This window comes from Protobothrops mucrosquamatus, unplaced genomic scaffold (genome assembly GCF_001527695.2).
Source record: "Protobothrops mucrosquamatus isolate PMUCROS unplaced genomic scaffold, P.Mucros_1.0 scaffold1217, whole genome shotgun sequence".
Taxonomy (NCBI): Eukaryota; Metazoa; Chordata; class Lepidosauria; order Squamata; family Viperidae; genus Protobothrops; species Protobothrops mucrosquamatus.
This window is the reverse complement of record NW_015387425.1, coordinates 415,038-436,464: the sequence shown is the minus strand read 5'-3', so window position 1 is coordinate 436,464 and position 21,427 is coordinate 415,038. Positions and strand designations below refer to the sequence as shown.

General features: G+C 44.4%; 2 protein-coding genes across 2 annotated transcripts in view; one reads left to right on the top strand and one right to left on the bottom strand.

Moving 5' to 3' along the window:
* The window catches only part of LOC107291890 (ubiquitin carboxyl-terminal hydrolase 22), a gene marked incomplete at its 5' end in the record, with an annotated part of 12,768 nt that extends 3,813 nt beyond the window's left edge, over positions 1-8,955 (top strand). Inside the window, 5 exon segments of the mRNA XM_015820930.1 lie at positions 1,388-1,514; positions 3,953-4,044; positions 5,494-5,556; positions 6,551-6,700; positions 8,474-8,955. Of these exon segments, the coding sequence (XP_015676416.1) occupies positions 1,388-1,514; positions 3,953-4,044; positions 5,494-5,556; positions 6,551-6,700; positions 8,474-8,516 (475 nt within the window).
* Positions 8,956-15,470: 6,515 nt separating this feature from the next.
* Positions 15,471-19,573, bottom strand: TNFRSF13B (TNF receptor superfamily member 13B). The gene is made up of 5 exons (XM_015820929.2): positions 19,465-19,573; positions 18,314-18,430; positions 18,124-18,234; positions 16,978-17,175; positions 15,471-15,736 (listed from the first exon to the last, which is right to left on the bottom strand). Exons 1-5 carry the CDS (start codon positions 19,571-19,573, stop codon positions 15,471-15,473), a joined length of 801 nt encoding a protein of 266 aa, XP_015676415.2.
* Positions 19,574-21,427: the final 1,854 nt, after the last annotated feature.

The window sequence follows — 21,427 nt, the reverse complement described above, 5'->3', positions numbered from 1 at the left end:
GTAGCATAAACTTGATAGAAGCTGGTAGGTAACCAAGACAAACGCCGCCCCCCCTCTCCGTTAGCTTTCCCCACGATAAATTTCAGCACTGTGTATCCTTGATTACGTTACGTGTGCTCTGTATTTATTTATTTATTTATTTATTTAATTAATTTTTATCCCGCCCTTCTCCTTACGGACTCAGGGCGGCTGACAGCCTTATAAAACAGATACAACAATAAAAATACCCAGTTTAAAACCTAATTAAAAAGAAATATTTACTGTGGCCTATGTCAATTAAAATTACTCTTAAAACTCCACTAAAAATTCCCCTAGGCCAGACCCGCTTGTTGGAAGAGCCATGTCTTTAGGGCGCGGCGGAAGGAGGGGAGATCCGGGATCACCCGGATCTCTGGGGGTAGTTTGTTCCAGAAGGTGGGGGCTCTCACCGAGAAGGCCCTCCCCCTGGGGGTCGCCAGCCGGCACTGTCTGGCTGACGGCACCCTGAGGAGACCCACTCTGTGGGAGCGTACCGGCCGATGGGAGGCAACCTGCGGCAGGAGGCGGTCTCGGAGATATCCGGGTCCGATGCCATGGAGCGCTTTGAAGATGATGACCAGCACCTTGAAGCGCACCCGGAAGGCCACCGGCAACCAGTGGCAACTGTAGACAGTATTGCTTCATATGATGCAAAACAATGCGTGCTCAAGATAAACGTCCCTCAGAACTTGATCGCTCATCCTACGGGCATTTTAAATCAAACATTGAACTCTGGCCTACATGTGCGGTATCACTGTAGACCATAGGTGCAGATTCCTACAGGAAACTGTTCCTTGTTTTTCTTAATTTTGGATAGTCTGCCTCTTAACCTATCACTCCCTTGCTCAGTGAACAGGATTGGAGCTTCTTCTGAAAAACAAACAAACCACCATCCTTTAATCTGTCCTCACAAATGCTTCAGTTGTGTATGTTTAAGCAAATGCAAAACACTGCCCAAGTCACCTAACCAAACCTTAAAAATCCCATTTTGTTTTGTCTGTGGCGATCTCTTCACATTAGCCCTTTTTTGTGATAAGGAGCCACTGAGCCAAATTTATTTTTATTATCATTTTTTTCAGGTAAGCTTGGCTGTAAAAACATAAACGTGGTGGGGAATGTCTTAAGGAACATACCAGCTTGTGTATAGGTTGTATATAATTTATGGGTTTTTTTAATGCTTTTTTAAAAATAAAATCAGAAAGGTAATAGCAAAGGACTTGGAAGTAAATAAACACCCTGCTGAAGCTAGTTCTATAAATATGAAACTTGTCTAAGATTCCACTGTAAAAGATACTAAATGGAAATTTAAAGCGAAATAATGTTTTACTTGTGCTGGTTATCCATTCTGTTTTACAATTTTTTTTTCCAGGTTTACAAGGCCAGAACATCTAGGAAGCAGTGCCAAAATCAAATGTAGTGGTTGCCACAGCTACCAAGAATCTACAAAACAGCTCACTATGAAAAAACTACCCATTGTGGCTTGTTTTCATCTCAAAGTGAGTTGCTAAACGATGATTCCTGAAAGCGGATCTTCCGCCACGGACTTGCTTGACTCTCTTTATTTTTTGGTTTTTAAATCTTCAATCTCACGGATTGTCTGAATCCCAGTTTTGAACTGAGAGCGTACACTTGAGAATTGGGAACAGACGTTATGACTGACGGACGATATATTTCTAGATTGATTAGATATCCAGAGATTTAACATTGCAGATTCCGTCCCAAAGGAGCTTTTTCCAAAAGGCAACTGGACTTTCTTGGTTTTTTTTCTTTGAAAACATTTCGCTTCCTATCCAGGAAGCTTCTTCAGTTCTGAGAAGAAGCTTCTTGGATGAGAAGTGAAACATTTTCAGAGAGAGAGAGAGAGAGAGGAAAAAAAAGTGATCCAGTTCTGAAGAAGAAGAATCTTGGAGGAGAAGCCAAAATGTTTTTTTCCAAAGGAAAAAAAACCACCAAGAAAATCCAGTTACCTTTGGTTCAACCATGACCTGGATGGTTGAGAATCTCCACAGACATTGCAGATCCAGCTTTCTGCTGTTACACAATCCACAAAGCTGTATGTTGCTTGCCAAACTTAAAACTTTCAGCCTTGATTCAATAACTGTCCAGAAGAATCAGATTGGAGAATACCAGACCAAGTGGATTTTCCGCAGTAGTCTTTGCTATTGAACTATTTGCCCTCTTCCAATTGTGTAACTGGTGCAACAGCCCAGCCGATCCACAAAACCTGATGCTCATGAGGATAAATTGTTTAATTGAGGCGTACTTTCAAATGCCTGCCGTTCTGGTTTTAAAACATTCTAAATATAAATATAGAGTTTCAATAGGCCAAGCTACACCATTTAAAAGGTTTCGTCAGGTGGTCCCTGAAGATGCAAATTTCCTTAAAACTGTTACAGAATTGAGATGTTTATAGCGATCCTCAGATTCCACAACAAAGACATACGACTCAATAGTCATATCTAGTATATCCAAATGTCTAGATTGCATAAAAGTGAATGCAGAGAAGGATATTTTGGAAGCGGGCAGCATTATTTTTTGAATGTCAAAGGATGATCTCTAGCCTTGAATCATCCTGTCCTCCTGCCTGTTTCAGAATTAAGATTTCAATATTTAATGCCTCAAAACAGCATTTAAATGCCAGCGAACTAATATTGCTAAATTCCAGCAGCTGAAGTAATGGATAGGGGCTGTAAGTTATTTATAGCCGGACTGTTATCAGAGTCATTATGAAGAGCATGTCTTCTGACAATGTTAATAATGTAATATGGCAAACAAAAAAAAATGTGAAAGGCTATCTCGTCTGCGTAACTTCTTTTCTCAATGCTAGGAAAATAGCCTGATCAGTTGCTAGGGGATTGTTGTGCTTCTGAAATTTGAGTACAATTACCTACAAAGGTAAATAGAACAAGAGTTTTTAGAAATTTGGAGAAGGGTTGCCCTTCAACAGAAAGAGTTCATTAATCTTTCTGCCTCCTGTTCACATCCATTTATAGCATTTTATTCGGGCGACGATGAAAATATGGAGCTTATCACATTTCCCATTGTCTCGGAAATTAATCTTTTCCAACCACCGGTGTCTTGGCAGCGTGAGATACCTAGAATATTATTTGTCTTCCTTTTTCAAGCACGGCATATACCTTTGTGCAAGGAAGGTTTCAGGCTGAATCCATGTCATTCCTGCCTCAAAACCCTAGAATACCTCAAGAATGGTTTTTAAAACATTCCCCCCCCCCTTTTGGTACGCTCTTTTCGTTCTAAAAAGAAGTCTTTTAGAAACAGCAGGCAACAATCCAAATGGTAAAAAAGACATTTCTGACACATTGTTGTATTAATAGGAAGTAGTCCTTGACTTACAACCATTCATTTAGTAACCATTTGAAGTTGCAACGGCACTAAAACAAGTGACTTAGGACCGCTTGTCACAATTGCCACCTTTGATCCAAATCTGGTCAGTTTGGAAACTGACTCTTATTTATGACCGTTATGTGATTACCTTCTGCAGGGGTCTTCAAACTTGGCCCTTTTATGACTTTGTGGACTTCAGCTCCCAGAATTCCTCAGCCAGGCACGTGTGCCTGGCTGAGGAATTCTGGGAGTTGAAGTCCACAAGTCATAAAAGGGCCAAGTTTGAAGACCCCTGACTTTTTGCAAACTTCCAACAGGCAATGTCAGTCGAGAAGCCAGATTCGCTTAACCATCATGTTATTAACAACTGCAGCAAGACTTAACAACTGTGGCAAGAATGGTTATAAAATGGGGCAAAACTCACTTAACTGTCTCACCTAGCAACAGTAATTCTGGGCTCAGTTACAGCCGTAACTCAAGGACTACCTCTGAAATTGTTCTTCTGCACCCGCGCTAACCAACGAGATGCTGTTACGTTGAGTTTAAAATCTAACCTTCTACCCCCCCCCTTTTTTTTTTCCCAATCTAGCGGTTTGAACACTCGGCCAAACTGAGGCGGAAGATCACTACGTATGTTTCCTTTCCACTAGAGCTGGACATGACACCTTTCATGGCCTCTAGGTATGGACCAGAAACTCTGCTTGTGAGAAGCCATTCACTGTCTTGGTCAGTGTTTTAACGGGCAGAGAAATTGTCGTGCTCAAGCTTGCAGACGGGAACTGTCGTTTGAGGTTATTTTCAGCGATCCCGCTGGCGTTGATTTCAAAATTGAAATTAAGCAGGAGTCTCTTCAGCGAAAAGAGAGGGATTCAACGTTCCTCCCTCTAAGGTGGCAGCCCCCAACTTTTGGGGCACCAGGGACCGGTTCCGCGGAGAGAGGTTTTTCCGCAGACCGGGGTGGGGAAGGTTTCACGTGCTGCCTGCACCCCATGGGAGGGAGCTTCACTTTTTTGCACGGACCGGTTGCTGGCGTGCCGTGGACCGGTGTCGGTCCACAGACTGGGGTTTGGGGACCCCTGCTCTAGGGTCCATAGAGCCCTGGTGGTGCAGTGGTTAGAACCCAGCATTGCAGGCTCATTCGCTGCAGGAGTTCAATTCTGACTGGCTCAAGGTTGACTCGGCCCTTCATCCTCCTGAAGTTGGCGAATTGAGATTGTTGAGGGGCAACAGGCTGACTGTGTAAACCGCTTAAAAAGGGCTGTGAAGCACTAGGAAGCGGTATATAAGTCTAAGTGCTATTCTATTGCTATTGCTATGGTTCCTTTGTTTTATATGTATGCTTGCTTTTCATTTAACTAATTAATTTCCTTTGATTTAATTATTATGCCGTCAAGAAAAAAACGGCAAATTTATTGCCTGACTGATCACTGTATAGACAAGCATCAAAGGTGCATACTCATATTTTTAAAGGCTGTGATAATAAAGGTTGACCATTTCGTCCCTAAGTTCTCCAGCCAGCATGATCTTTATCCCAGGAAATGCTGAGATTTGAAATTGACCCCGGAACAACCTGCCTCCAGAAGCGGTGAATGCTCCAACACTGGAAGTCTTTAAGAAGAGACTGGACAGCCATTTGTCCGAAATGGGTGTAGGGTTTCCTGCCTGAGCAGGGGGTTGGACTCGATGACCTCCAAGGTCCCTTCCAACTTTATTATTATTATTGTTATTTTAAGAAAGTGTCCAGGTTGGAAAAATTGCAATGGAGGAAGAGGAATAAATTTATCTTTCTCCTCTTTGGGGAAAGAGTACCAAGAATCTCTACATATAGAGCCTTCATAATTCAATAGCCTTAGAAGTGACTTAAACGCTTCAACTAGTAATTTGGATCTCCTGCTTTGTGTCTTTGGTGTTTTGCTGGTTTGTTGTTTTTTTTCCATGCAGGGGTAAGTTATGTCAGTGTCGTCTCTTTACTTAAAACACTTGTTTCTCCACTTCAGGAAATGTCGAGAAAGTAAGAAGACCTCTTCAAATTTTAAATATGTCTGTTAACTAACGGGCGATTGATCACCCGCTGTCTTTTTAAATGACACTGAACATGGTGTTTCTTTTGTTTGTTTGTTTTTATTGTAGTAAAGAGAGCAGAATGAATGGGCAGTACCAGCAACCAGCAGATAGTCTAAACAGTGATAATAAGTAGGTGGCTTTGTCTTCTGTGCTTCTTGGTCTCAGATGCATCCCTTAAAACAGTATAAAAAGCTGCCTGGCAGAGTTCAGTAACCTGGTTTTTTTTTTAGCATATTGCATTCTAAACTAGCTCTGGAAAAAAAAAATGCTCAGGAACAAAATGCTGTTTCTTCAAACAGTGACTTTTTCCATTCCACTCCTCTCCGCCATCTGGGCCTAGCATCCCCCAGCCTTCCTTCGATCTACTTCTAAAGACTTACTACTCCATGAACCTTAGCTACTCACTAATCCAAATGAAATAGTCACTGGTTAAAAGTAAAGCCCACCCAGACTTTGTAGAGTGGGTGGCACGCATATATACACGTGTCACAAATAAAATCTTAAAACACCCGATGTCTTGACAGCTTGGATTGGCATTGTTAAGTCAAGCAATATGTATAAATAGTACCGATGTTTTCAGAAACACTAGATAACACAGATAGTCCTCCACTTACATCCGTTCATTTAGTGACCATTTGAAGTTAACGGCGCTGAAAACGGCGCTGAAAAAAAGTGACACGACCATTTTTCACACTGATGGCTGTTGACGCATTCCCATGGTTACATGGGCAAAAATTCAGAGGCTTGGCAACTGACTTGTATTTATGACCGTTGCAGTGTCCTGGCGCCACATAATCACCTTTTACAACCATCTGACAAACAAAGGTTCACTTAACTGCTGTGTTACTAACTTACACAACTGCAGTGAGATTCATTTAACAGCGGTGGCAAGAGAGGTCGTAAAACGGGGCAAGAATTCACTTAAACTGTCTCGCTTAGCAGCATAAATTTTGGGGCTCAGCTGTAGTCGTAAGTTGAGGATAACCTGTAGTATGTGGAAGCTCCACCTCCGATGGCCCAGCTTACACGCATTAGACACATTAGCAGAATGTTGGTGATCGGCGGGGCTAAAAATTCTGTTTTACAAACCGAGCTGTTTTCTCTTCGCTTGTCATTCCGACAGGTATTCCTTGTTTGCAGTAGTTAACCATCAAGGAACCCTGGAGAGCGGGCATTATACCAGCTTTATTCGGCAACACAGAGACCAGTGGTTCAAGTGTGACGATGCCATCATCACCAAGGCTAGCATTAAGGATGTACTAGACAGCGAAGGGTATGTCAGACTCCCACTAAGCACAAAACGCCAGTTTTGCGGTCTACCATGTCAACGAAATGGAAAAGAGGAGCAAAATTAGGGGGAACGCGTGAGATAAAATTCCACCTTGATCTGGAGGATTCTCAGGGGTTGTATCTCAAAGGTGGTGGTGAGGATACATTAAAAAAAAAAAATCTATCTTTTTGGAGTGGCCTCAAAGAGGGAGATGGCACCTTACTCTAAACCAGGGGTAGGCAATTGTGACTCTTTTATGACTGGTGGACTTCAACTCCCAGAATTCCTGAGCCAGCCATGCTGAGGGGAAAGGGAGAGGCTTCCAAGCTGAGCCAGGCTGGCTCAGGAATTCTGGGAGTTGAAGTCCACCAGTCATAAAAGAGCCGAGGTTGCCTACCCCTGCTCTAAACCAACGTTTCTCAACTTTTTTTTTTTGCTGCTTTTAAGATGTGTGGATTTCAACTCCCAGCGCTGCTGGCTGGGGAATTCTGGGAGTTGAAGTCTGCCCATCTTAAAATTGCAAAAATTGCTCTAAACAAGCCTGACACCATGGCGCTCAAACGGTGCTTTGAAAAGCTCAGTTCTGCAGCTTGCATAAATTAGGCAAATGGATTATTTCTTTTGGCCTGACTCACCAGGTTTTGCTGCTTTTCTGGTTTCCCAGGGATGGGAGGGACGTAAAAATGTTATTCCACTGTCTCCTTTTGCTTCTGGGATTCTCACCGGGATCCTGTATTACCGTATCAGAAAAGGAAATTTTTTTTTTTACTGGCTTTTGTTTCATAAAATGGGGGAGTCTGTGAAAGCTCATCCCCTTTTGCCACCTTCTGACAAGCAAAATCAATGGGGAAGCCAGAGTCACTTCACAGCCGTGTTGCTAACTTAACAACAGCAGTGTTGCTGTGGCCAGGAAGGTTGTAAAATGGAGCAAAGCTCCCTTAACAAATGTCTTAATAATGGAAATTTGGGGCCCCATTGTCATGAGTCAAGGAACTACCTATATTGCTAAGGAATGTCTATATATGTAGGTAATCGTTTTCACCTGTATTTCCTGCATTTTCCCTATGATGTCTCGTTCTCTGCTCCGTGCAGAATGGGGGGGCCATTCCCCCCACCCCTTCCTGAATAATAGGGAATAGTCTGTTGGAAAAGGACTTGAGTGGCCTGTTGCCCACAAAATGCCGTCGTAACATGACTGACATTTCAGATGTCTTAGAATCCTTTTGTTGTTAGAAAGTGTATTCTGAGCTTCTCTTGAGGCAGGCAGCTTTACTCTTTGCCGTCCTAAAAGCGAAGCTTTGACATCCCATGTTATAATTCAGGGGTGTTTTTTTAAAAAAGTATTTGGGGATATTTGGGAATTACTGAGGCAGTCCAGCAGGGTCCTAAAACTTAAGCTCCTTGTTCTGATCAGAAGCCCCCTTTGGACACAAGCCACCCTGCTAAGGACGTTGGCAGACTCTCTCCATTCTTGCCACTTTGAGTTTGCTCTGTAGGTGTGGGATTCAGCCTCCGTCCTGCGTGGCTGTCAAACCCTCAGCAGCCCAGACGTATCCTCTGATGATGAGTCACTGGCCTTGAACTATTTAGATTCTCACCACAAGATCAGGAGCGCTAGCAAAAGCCCTTCCTCCCTTATCAAAAAATAAAAATATCCCTATCCCTTCTGCTTTTAACAGGGCTGGGGGGTTGGGGGGGGGATCCAGAATGTACGCCGAGAGACCTTACGTAGGCCTCGCTCTTACCACACCTGCTTTTCCTCTCCCTACTCCGCAGATACTTGCTGTTCTATCACAAACAGTTCCTGGAGTACGAGTAACCCTGCTCGGCAGCTGACGCGAAAAGACAAAAAAAGAGGAAAGGAAGCGAAAGGAGTGGTGGACTTCCGATAAAACACACAACACTACCTGAAATGAAAAAAAAGACACCCATTCGACAACTGGCCCCGAGCTGCGACAGGACCTGCTTGCCATCGGCTCACCGCCTAGAGGAGTTTAAAAAAAAAAACAAAAAAACTAAACGAACTCTCTTCCTCGTGTTCGCGGTCCTGCGAGGACAGAAGAAGGGGGGGTGACCCCCCAACAGAGGCTCCCGTCAGTGACTTTGAGCAAAGAAATAGGATAAGCGCGCAAAGGTTGCCCTGGATGGGGGACACAAGAGGGGAGCCGAGGAGTCCACGCGCTGCAGATTCTCCCGCCGTTCCTCCGAGACGCGCGTGGGAAGGCCCCGGGGTGTGCGCGCGTGCGTGCGTGTGTGTGTGTGTGTGTGTGCGTGCTCTCATCTCCATAAAGCATCTTCTCCATTGGTGCTTCAGCTCCAACTTGACCAATCATAACGACAGTTAATTAAAACAAAACACACAAAAAAACCACAAATACCCCGAGCCCCGTTCTTTTTTTTTTTTTTTTTATCGCCTATAATGGGTCTGAAAGCAGTTCGAAGATGGAGGAGAGTGGGGACACCGCCACGGAATGGACTTTGCGAGTACCTTTTTATTTGTGAATTTTAGTTATTAAATAAATACAGTATGAAATTATGAGGCTGTTTTGTTTTTCGGAAAAGCCTTTGCCGGAGGCCAGACTTGACGGGACCGGCGTGGCGGCGGCGGCGATGGCACCGCCCAAAACCTGCCTCTCTTTTTTTTTAAGTCACGGCACAGGTAAATTTTGGAGACTTGTTCTTTTTGGAACAGGCTGGGTTTCTGTTTTGAGCCTCCCTCCCTCCCCTTTTTTTTGTTTTTCTATACATTGCTATTTTATTAATTTCTCGCCCCCCTCCCTCCTTTTACACATGTACTTTTGTTCATCGTTTTCCACCCATAAGAATGAGATTCATAATTCCAACCATCAGTAAAATGAATGAATTGGCATGTTTATACTGTAAAAAGTAGTCTTGATTATTTATTGCGGTTGGGGGCGGCGGGCGGGATGAGGTCAGTAAGGCTGGTCTCCTGGGGCAGGGGTGGTGCTGGGGAGGGGCAATTGTTTTCCCATCTTCCCCTTCCAAAGAAATATTGCCCTCCTGAGATCCTTGGCGTTGAAAAAAAACCTGCCATCTGCTACCTCTGGCGACTGGATGCTATTTTTTGAAATTCTGTTTTCAGCTACTGGAGGCTTCTTCCCAAGGAGAAGACTTCCTACCAGCTTTTCATTGGTCTCTTAGCTGTCCCTTTCTCTCCCATTCATCTCTTTCTTCCTCCCTCTCTCTGTATACTGAGCCTTCTGGCTTTGTCCTGTCTTCCTGGAAGCTGGGGGACATGTTTGCTTTTGTTTTTTTGTCAGAAATGCATTTATTTTCTCCCTTTCTCTCTCCCCCACCCCACCCTGTCTAGACACCGCCAAAGCCCATATGGGCTGTATATTTTATCCAGAGGCGGGGCCACGTTTTATTTGTCACTTACGAAGACAACGGCTTCTTTGCCTTGTAAAAAAAAAATAATAATAATAAATAGAACCCTTCAGGCTGCACGGCTTTAAAGTGTGTGTGCCCTACTAACCACGGGGAAGTGGTTTTTTTGTCCCACCTCTTTTTATCTACACAAAACGAGTTTACCTTTCTGGGTGAGAAGAGAGATGAGGAAAAAAAAATGGCCCACCGTTGACTTCCGTACCAGCTGGATTTCTGCTCAGATCACCAAAGCTGCCTTTTATGGGTGTGTTTTTTTTTAAAGATATTTTCTGCATTTAAATTAGCAAGCCTCATTGCCTTTCTAAAACTCCTCATGTCCTAGAGGTCTATTGGGTATTTCAGAGATGGTCAACCCAGTCTGGTAATTTTCCACCAGTGAAAAGTAGAGAAAATAGACTGGTTTTGAGACAACTTGTGCTTGCAGAATTTAAACCTGGTCAAAATGTTTGCCTAGTTGCAGGGAGCTTGACTTAACGCTTCCTGTAGGCTGCTCAGAGCCTTTAGATCAGTGGTTCTCAACCTGTGGGTCGGGACCCCATTTGGGGTCGATCGACCATTTCACGGGGGTCGCCATGCAAGGCTGTCCGCCATTTTTTCCCCTTTTCCAGCGGGTGCCTTACCTCCCTTGGGCTGGGCCAGCTGGTGGTCGGCCTGCTCCGTCTCTGCCGTTTGCCAGCTACGCCTCGGCCGGTGCAGGGGGCGGAACCACGCATGCGCGGCGCTCCCGGGCAGGGAAAGTCCTCGACTTACGACCAGTTGGGCAGTCCTCAACTTACGACCGGTTTAGTCCTCGACTTACGACCGGTTTAGTCCTCGACTTACGACCGGTTGGGGTCGCGGCATTAAAAAGGTTGAGAACCACTGCTTTAGATGTTCAAGGCAGATACTATTTAAGGCAGGGGTCTTCCAACTGGGCCCTTTTATGACTTGCTGGCTGGGGAATTCTGGGAGTTGAAGTCCACAAGTCTTAAAAGTGGCCCAGTTTGAGGACCCCTGCTCTAAAACACGGCATTTTTTCCAAACTGTATTCTGAACACAACTGTGGCCTGCTCAAAAAGCTTATCGCAGTCAATGAGAAAATTAAAATGGTGATTCCCACCCTTGCAGGAATATTAGTAGACAACGATTTGTAGAACATGGAGGTATCTCACGAGGGTGCTGGTCAATCCTGAAATCTTACCTCTTCGTGAGTCTATTCTATCTCTCTCTCCAAAATCTTTATTGGTTCCTGCGAGATAAATTTAAAACCAATGTTACATGGAATAAAGCAGCAATTACCAATCGGTGAGCCAACGTAGCCATTTTATAGCTTCAGATGAAGGGGCCATTGTGAGTGTTGTGATTGTATCTCCCTGCTTCCCTTTAAATAATGTAATAAGAGTTCAAGGAAGAGAAACTGACCTTTTTTCTGCCTCTGAAGTTCAAAATTCTCTCTAAAATGGAATTATGGCACCCTCTTGTGGCTGAACTTTGGGCAATATTAATCTTTTTTCTCCACCTCCAAACCTTCTATTTCCTTTTTAATGTTAGATGGCAAAAAAAAAAGAGAGAAAGAAAACTGTTTTAGGAAGTAGTTATAACTGTTAACCCCTTTCTGCTTTTTTTGGGACAAAAGGACTTGATAGGTTTGGAACAGATTTGCAAAAACCGCCAAGATGTTAATTGAAAGAAAATTTCCATCGATCTATTGAGCCAGATTTGGGACACTTTGATCCAGAGTGTGTTCCAAGTTACTAATCAAATAAAAATTCAGATCATGTTGTTATTCATAATATCTTGGTCTAAAACTGAAACATGTCTGTGCACATTGTAATTCCAGAAGTTGTCCAAAAGTACATATCTGCTTTACAATGTTTGTGTATATCTTCTCTGCTTTTTCATCTTAGAGTAGGTTTATTTTGGACAGTTATTTTCCTCCGTGTAATGCTAGAATTGGCCACTATTACTCTTTTGTTTCAATTATGCAATAACTTTCTTTTTTTTAATTCTTGATATAATGTTTATTGAACTGTTTTAAAGAAAGATAAAAACTAGCGTAAACTACGAAGGAAAAAAAGAACACAAATGGTCCAAGAAAAAAGGTGAAGAAAAACAGAGAAGAAGAAAAAATGCAAAGAGGTGGTTTCCGATAATCTCCATCGCAGTTATATTTTAAGCGCGCTCTCTTAAATTTATATCATCATATTCTTCTTTCAATAATTATCCTGTCTGATCATCCGAGTCCTAAATCATAAGTTCATTTTTTTTCTCTTATTTTCACACAAAACCGCCTGAAAAGAGATTTTCAGACACCAATCAGTAAAGATGATGCTTTTTCTCTAATCAAAGAATCTTAATTTATCCTTCCCAGCAAGGTCTGTCCATTTCACCCACTTTCTTTCTAACCATTTACCTATTAGTCCTAAAAGGGATGGCCTCTCTGGTTCCCTCCAAAGCCCCCGTTGCCTCTTGCTTGCTTTGGATTTCAGTGCTTCTAATTTTGTTTTTCAGTGTAAGATGGCAAATTGGATTTGCTCTCTTCCATTCTTCTCTCAGCTTTGGCCTCTCTTTTCTTTCTTTTCTCTCTTCTCTCACCTCTTCTCTTAATCCCTCCCTTTTTCTCCTCCCCTTCCCTTGCCATCTTTTCCTTCCCTCTTCCTTTCCCTCCCCTCCCCTCCCACTCCATTCCTTTTTCTGTCTTCTTCCTTCCCTTCCCATTCTCCCCCCTCTTCCTTCCTCACCTTCCTTCTCTTCTCTCTCTTCCATTCCATTCCATTTGTTTTTCCATCCTGTTCTTCCTTCTCTTCCCATCCTCCCCCTCCCTCTTCTCTCTTCCCTTCCCTTCCCTTCCATTTGTTTTTTCCATCCCGTCTTTCCTTCTCTTCCCATCCTCCCCCTCCCTCTTCCTCCCTCCCTCTTCTCTTCTCCTCTTCCCTTCCATTTGTTTTTCCATCCCGTCCTTCCTTCTCTTCCCATCCTCCCCCTCCCTCTTTCTTCCTCCCCTTCCTTTTTCCTCCCTCCCTTTTCTTCCCTCCCCTTCCTATTTCCATCCTCCCTTCCCTTCCCTTCTTATCATTTGAAAGCAATTCCATAAACGGAGTTTGAACAATTCTGGCTCTCCTGCATCCTCGCCATCCTTTCCTTCCATGCTGTCACAAGAGGTGCTCGAGAAAGGGATTGGCTCAGGCACATGGGCCGTGCTTGTGCTCCGGTTGCTTGGCAACCGGAGGAAGGGCTGCCCGTGGGTGGGTGGGGGGGGTGGACTCTGAATTCAACAGCCTCTCCATCATTTGGGTGTTATTTGTCGTCAGAGGGAGGTTGGGGAGTGTCTTTTATTTTTCAGCAGGAAGCAACGTTATTCGTTCATCTGAATATTTCAGCCAAAGGTGTGTAGTTTATTGGAATTGGACCCTCTCTATAAGCACAAGATCCCACTGATGACAATCAATTTTTTGATACTTTATATACTGTGGCCTTAGAGCCAAGCTGTAGCTAAAACGTGGCTGGGAGATAGTCCCCCCTCCCTCCCCCTCCCACGTGGTTCCCCCATCATTGTCTTGGACAGGAAATCCTGAGATCCTAAATCAAGAACCTGGTAGGTGCTCTAATTCCTGGAATTATTGATTTGCTCAGCGGTAGATCCTTTTCAATCTGTTTCTCATCCTTTATGGGACAAAAAACAGAAAAAGTCTGCCTTTGATGGGGGAAACGGTTTTTGAAAAGGAAACTGGCTAACTAAACCGAATTCATGTTTAAGCATCCTTTGGGGTCATTTAGATCAGAGGTCCCCAACCTTGGCAACTTTTAAGACTTGTGGACTTCAACTCCCCAGAATTCCTCAGCCAGCCAAGCTGGCTGAGGAATTCTGAGAGTTGGAAGTCCACAAGTCTTAAAAGCTATCAAGGTTGGAGTCCCCTTGATTTTAGAGCAGTGTTTCTCAACCTTGGCCATTTTAAGATGTGTGGACTTCAACTCCCAAAATTCCCCAGCCAGCATGGCTGGCTAGGGAATTCTGGGAGTTGAAGTCCACATATCTTAAAATGGCCAAGGTTGGAGTCCCCTTGATTTAGAGAGATGGGAGGAGAGGAGGAGGAGGAACAAAACGCAACTACGTGTTAGGAGGGTTGCTTAGTTCACAGCTATCATTCCCCAACTTGTGAAGGGCCTTTTCCTCTGGAAAACGTGGAGTAAGAAGGACCAATGCACCTTGCACCCTTCCCTCCATGTCCGCTTCAAGTCGTCGAGAAGGTTTTTCCTGGAGGGAAAACTCCAAATATGAATACAGAATAAGTTTCTTTTCTTCACATCCCCTTCTCCCAGAGTCCTTTTCTGAGATCTCCAAAGGCCCCAAATTCTGTATTTTTTGGCCTCTTAAAAAGCAAGAGGCCCTTGGCAGCCATTCGTAGCCCTTCAGGTCTAAAAACCTGATCAACGGAGGAAGAATGGGACCACTTAGAAATGCCACTTCCTTGGAAATCTTCCTCCAACATGTTTACTGAAAATCCAAGAAAGGGACATAGCGTGTAGGTCCTCCGACTTAGCAACCGTTCTTTTAAGCAAACCAACCAAACAAAAACAGAGTGAAGTGCACAAACGCAACAGGATAACAGCTAGCAAGACGAATCACAGCCTACAGATAGTCCTCGCCTTACAACAGTTCATTTAGTGAACCGTGCGAAGTTATCACATCACTGAACAAAAGGACACACGACCGTTTTTGACACTTAATCGCCATGGCGGCATCCCCACGGTCACGTGATCAAAATTTAGACGCTTGGCCACTGACTCCTATTTATGATGGATGCAGAGTCCCGTGTTCCCCCTTTTGCGACCGTCCGACAAGCAAACGTCCGCGGCAGGGATCCTCAAACTTGGCCACTTTTAAGACTTGTGGACTTCAACTCCCAGAATTCCCCAGCCAGCCAGAATTCTGGGAGTTGAAGTCCACGAGTCTTAAAAGTGGCCAAGTTTGAAGACCCCCCTGGTGCACAAGGAAGCCACTTCACAACCGTAGTCCTAATTTAACAAGTGCAGCGACATGACACACTGAACAACGGTGGCAGGGAAGGTCGTGAAATGGGGCAAAGCCCACTGAACCGCCGTCTCCCTTAGCCACCAAAATTTGGGGGCTGAGTTGTGATCGTAAGGCGAGGACTACCTGTATAATCTCCTTTCTTCAAGGAGTTCTATTGAAGCATTTTTCTCTGATGCCCACCAGGAACTGGGAATTTCATGCCCACCAGTGGACAATCTGGCAAACATTTTTTTTGGGGGGGGGGGGCTGTAAAATAGGTCCTTACAATTCAAGACCTCAGCCATTCAAGCAGCTTCCTTACGCAGAGGTGGGGGGGCAATCATGTTCCTGTCGTCCTCCGTTGCTTATGGCTTAGCTCATCTGCATCTTTTCTTGGGAGGGGGAACATATAATTTGGAAATGGCAGTCTTCGGGGGAGGCAGGCACCGTTCTGCCAGGGGTAGCAGCAGCAGCAGCAACTTCCGCCAGCATCTCTAGCTGGTATGGCCTCGGGCACGCTCGCGTCTCCTGGATGGCAGCACTCACTTCGGGGAAACAGAAGCCACAGGTTTCAATGGGATCCGGAGTTTGGTTCCCTCCGGATTCGCTTCCGAAGCTTCCCGCTTCCATGAGACCATCTGAAAAAACGATAACGTGTTGTTTATGGTGAGGGAATATAGCAACTAAAAGCAGAAGAAGACCTGGTTTTAGTACCACCAGGAATGTAAGAATTGCATGGTGTCTATTTAATAATAATAATAATAATAAAGTTGGAAGGGACCTTGGAGGTCATCTAGTCCAACCCCCTGCTCAGGCAGGAAACCCTATAATACCATTTCAGACAGATGGCTGTCCAATCTCTTCTTGAAAACCTTCCAGTGTTGAGGCAGTCACAACTTCTGGAGGCAGGTTGTTCCACTGGTTAATCGTTCTAACTGTCAGGAAATTTCTCCTTCGTTCTAGGTTGCTTCTCTCTCTGATTGGTTTCCATCCAAGTCTGCCATGGTTTTGATACTCCTCCATTTACCACAGTTCATTTAGTGACCGAAATTACAACGGCACTGGAAACGTACGACTGCTTTTCACACGATCGCAGTCACGTGGTCGAAATTCAGACATTGGGCAACTAACTCATATTTATGACCGGTTTCACTGTCCCAAGCTTTCTGACAAGCAAAGTCAACGGGAAATGTATTAAAATTTATATATCGTTCATCTGACTATCAAGCAACTCTGGGCAGCTTGATGACTGCCTAAAGGGAATTAGATTTTTATTCTATTTATACTGACTGTGGACCAGCTTAAGCATTCAGAGCGTTCTCTTTTGAAAATCTGGGTAATCGGACCTGATTGCTGAAGTTGAAAGTTAACAAGCTTTAGTAGAGTGGAAAAATGTTTTATTTAATTCCAGGAAGATGCATTTCCCTTTGTATCATGCATCCTCTTGGCTGAAGTAGATTTAGCAGAGGTTTTAGCCTTAGAAACGCTTAGAAAACTGCTTTTTTTTTCAGCCCCAAAGGTGCTTTTTCCAAAAGGAAACCGGACTTTCTTTTTCTTTTTCTCCTGGAAGACGTTTCATTTCTTCAGTTCTGAAGAAGCTTCTTGGATGAGAAGCGAAACGTCTTGAAGGGAAAAATAAAATAAAATAAAAAGGAAGTCCAGTTGCCTTTTGAAAAAAAGCACCTTTGGGACAAGATGAGGGAGAATTTGCACAAACGTGCTTCTTTTTTGTCAGGCTCAAAACACCAGGTCCGCAAGTGAAATGTTGCTGAAGAGCCTATGATGCCAAGGAATCTTCTGAGCACGTACAGAAGGACCCAAGGAAAGCTGTTGCTCCAGCTGGAGTGAAGAAAAAAAAAAAAAGAGAGAAGAATTTTACCTTTTGGAAGATCTCCCTTTTTATGGCAAGATGCTGAGCTGGCTCGACAGAACTTCTTGTCCCCCCTTTTTTTAAAGTAAATCCAAGTCAACAGCAAGGAGAGGAGCAGGATGCAAAAGGAGAAGCCCAAGGCCACGTAGAGAAAAACCTGTTGGTCGAAAGTAGCATCCATTTTGCGCTGCAGAGGCTGGAGAGCAGCTGGAGTTGGTAAAGAGATTGCAAGGGGCTCTGAAAGTCAGATGAGAGGGAGAGGGAGAGAGAGAAGGTTAATACTGTAAATGTTTACCCCACACCCTGACTTATTTCAGTAGCAATTCTGATGAGCAGTCTCTGGATTTTATCTTTGGATGCAGACAGGGCAGATCTATGAAGATCTGGGCTACTGTGGGGTCCTTGACGCTCTCTAAGCTTGGAAGTTTTCCTGCAGACGTTTCCTTACCAAACTAGGTAACATTATCAGTGCTAGAAAGGAGTGGGGATTGTGGGGGAAAGGAGGAGGAGGAGGAGGATGACGACGATGACGACGACGACAACTATGGGGTCCTTGGTGCTCTCTGAGCTTGGTAGTTTTCCTGCAGACATTTTATTACCAAACTAGGTTACATTATCAGTGCTAGAAGGGGGGGGTTTGCTATAAGCCACCTTCTAGCACTGATAATGTTACTTAGTTGAGTCATGAAATGTCTGCAGAGAGCACCAAGAACCCCACCGCTGAACCCTGAGCTACAGATATTCTACTGGGTAACTTAGACTCTGAGCTGACTACCCAAGTGAAGGTTGGTGATGGCAAACGGTTTCCAGATTTGTATTCAACCAACCAATAATATTTAGTTGGTCGCTAACCTCATTTTTTTTTAAAAAAAAAAAATCAAAACCAAAAACAATGCAAATAAACGCAATAAACTATGAACAGCTAGCAAAACGAACCGCAGCGTATGACATTCCCTTCTTCGTTGACTATATTAAGCTTTTGTGTTTGATGCCCACCAGGGACCGGGAACTTAATGCCCATGAGTAAACAATCTGGCAAAGATTTATTTATTTTTTTAAAAATCACTGCTGGGTTTCCTTGTGAAAAGAAGAAAAAAAAAATCCTCCTTGAGAAATGTGAAGGATTTGCCTTCAGAAGGAGACTAAGAGTAGTACTCTGGTCCCAGTTTAGAAGTTCCTGGGAACATTTGTGACTACATCTGTCCATTTTGGAGAGGAACGTAACTGACCGGGACCTGGGGATGGTCCCTGTGTGTGTCTTGTATCCTGGGGTGGAAAACACAAGGAGGAAAAGGGAGCCCTCCTGATCTAGCTGGTCATTTTGGGACTCTTCTTCAGCTCTTACTTCTACAGAAAGGCGCGCATTGTTTGGGGTGCTGTCCACAGATGCTGAAGCATTTGATGCATTCTCTCAGGAGCTGGTCGTAGTAGGAGCCCTCTTGCTTGCTGCACTCCATGGAGCCTAAGAGAAAAGCAGAGTTTGTGCAAAGGAGAGAGAGAAATCTGCAACGGATCTTTTCTCCACCCAGAAAAGAACCACCCAGTCCCTTGGCTGGCCTACTGCTCATTGGCTATCAAATCCTGTCGCTATGGAAACAGCAGCATCCTTGAGAGGGCTAATGCAGCCAAAGGGATGCGGCCGCCCTCTTTTCCATCTCCTGCCTCCTTCAACACCTGGCTTGTCGGGGTGTTGTAGAACATTTTCCAGCTGCTGGTTCAAGGCTGGCTGCTAAGCTCCGGAGCTCGGCAAAAGGTGGGTAGTAAAAGTGGTTTAGAGCAGGGGTGTCTGACCTTGGCAACTTATAAGACTGGTGGACTTCAACTCCCAGCATTCTGGGAATCGAAGTCCATCGGTCTTAAAAGTGGCCAAGGTTGGACATCTCTGTTTTAGAGCATGAAAGCCAATTCAGGAAACAATTTGGGAGTCATCGCTACTTGGTTATTTGGCTTTCCAGCAACCCCCTTCTGCAGATGTTGAAAGGAAGTAGCGCTAGTACCAACAGGAGACCATGTCCTACGTTGCTACCTTGCTAAGTGTCCCCAGTCATCCAAGAGCTGAAAAGCAGAGAAGGTCCTCCATGGTTGCTGGACTTCGACTCCCATCAACCTTAAGTCAGCATGGCTAATGGTCCATGATGCTGAGAATGGGTTTAGCAACATCTAACCAGCCATAAACTGACCATCCTTGGTCAGAACCTGGACAGCTGGTTACCATTCATTTAGATCAGCCTCCTCATATCCTCCAAAATTGAGGACATGAGGCTATGATCTGGAGGTCAGAGGGTTGAGGAAGATCTCTTGGTAAAGCAACTGAGTGGCATGGTCTTCTCACAGGAGCTAAACAACCACATCTTCAGCACCTCTACTGGTGCTGGAAGAACAAGCACCTTCCCCCAGTTCTACCACGATTCACAAGCTGCTTTGGAAGGCCAAGATGGCTGAATAATACAACTATTTCAGTGGCAAGCCCTACAACATCATTTTTAAGATGCTTACTGCAGACATCGGCGCATCCCTGGGACTTGAGTGGTTGGCAAGCGTATTCGCAAGACACACAATTACCCAGAAGGCCATCCCAATACTGTTCCTTCGAACACGATTGCATGATCCGTCGAAAATGCACGTCTTAATCCAGGGTGGTCTCTAAAAACAGAAAACAGGTTGCGGAGGAAGAAGTCTGACAGAGTTGGCTACGCAGAATCATAGAGCTGGAAGGGACTCTGGAGGTCTTCTAGTCCAACCCCCTGCCCATGGCAGGAGTCCTTATGCCATCCTAGATCTTGGACGTCCCAGGTCTAATTTTGAAAAGCCCTAGTGATGGAGCCTCCACAACTCCAGGAAGCAAGTCATCCCACTGATTAATTGTTCTCACTGTCAGGAAATTTCTCCTTAGTTCCAGGTTGAATCTCTCTCTGATCATCTCCAGATGCTTCTCGTCTTTCTCCCAGATGCTTTGGAGAAAGAGTAAGCTTCCTCATCTCTGTGATTGCCCCTCAAGTACTGGAAGACTGCTATCATGTCACCCTAAATCAGGGGTCTTCAAACTTGGCCCTTTTATGACTTGTGGACTTCAACTGGCTGAGGAATTCTGGGAGTTGAAGTCCACAAGTCATAAAAGGGCCAAGTTTGAAGACCCCTGCCCTAAATTCTTCTCTTCATTAAGACTAGACAAAGCTAGTTCCCTCAACCCTTCATCATGGGGTTTGGCCTCCAGATCCCTAATCATCTTTGTTGCTCTTCTCTGGACTCTTCCTAGGATCCTGGTCTCTTCTTTGAATCACGGTGACCGGAACTGGACTCAGAATTCCACAGATGGCCTCACGAGTGCAGTATAAAGCAGTACGATCACTAATATGGTTTCTTCTTTACCCCGCAGGGTTGTGTGTGTGTGTGTGTGTGTCCAGTCCATGGGGTGCATGACTCACGCGTTCTGCAACTGTGGTTTAATTCAATAAACCACAGCTAAACGAACGGTGACTTAGAGTGTCCTACTAATGCTCCAAGAGAGAGAAATTTAAGGTAAATTTACATCGGAAACTTCAAAGATCACGCCTAGAACCTGACTGGATTTCAGTCTGGTTCACACATGGCTCCAAGGCAAGGTTTGTTTTAACCCGATTGCGTTGCACAAGTCGCAATGGCCCCGGTTCATCCACAAAGGCTGTACACCACGCTTTGGAAACTGTAATGGCTGACCCGCCTGTAATGACTCAACAAACTGACACCGCAACGTAAGTGAAAGCAAAGTGGGTATTGCACAGCGCTGGGTGTGCAAAATTCCTGCATGTTTGTGTTTTCCACAAGGAACTTTGCTCGTCGCTTCCGCTGTGTAAGAAATAAGATTCGCTGTAATTTACGGTAGAAAAATCAAAACCGATGGAGATACGGTATTTTAAAAAACGACCGGCGTTTTCAGCAGGCTGATGTGCAGGAGACGGAGAGAGGTAGAACACCCCAAGATTTTGCAGTCTTTGGACCTAAATGGAAGACGGATGTTGCAGGCTGAATGCAGCAATTGCCTGTAGGAATTGCAGCAGACAGCCTCCTCCCATAATTTTTTTTTAAAAACACAAAGCTTTCTGGAACTCTGATGAGACCCTTCTTCGGGAAAAATGCCAGGCTAGGAAATATAACTGCAGATAATGCTTTTTAGGGGGATGTGCAAAGGATAAACATGTCAGTGAAGGCAAAGCATTGGCTGGAGAGAATCCAAACTTTTAAAAGAAAATATTATAAACCTTTCCCCCCCCCCCTGCTCGTTTATTTGATTAAAAGCTTTCTTTTTCTCATTTCCCTCTAAATACTTGGCTTCACTTCCACAGGACAAGAAGCAACGGATGGAAACTAACCAAGGAGAGAAGCAACCTAGAACTAAGGAGAAACTTCCTGACAGTGAGAACTATTAACCAGTGGAACCACCTGCCTCCAGAAGCGGTGAATGCTCCAACACTGGAAGTTT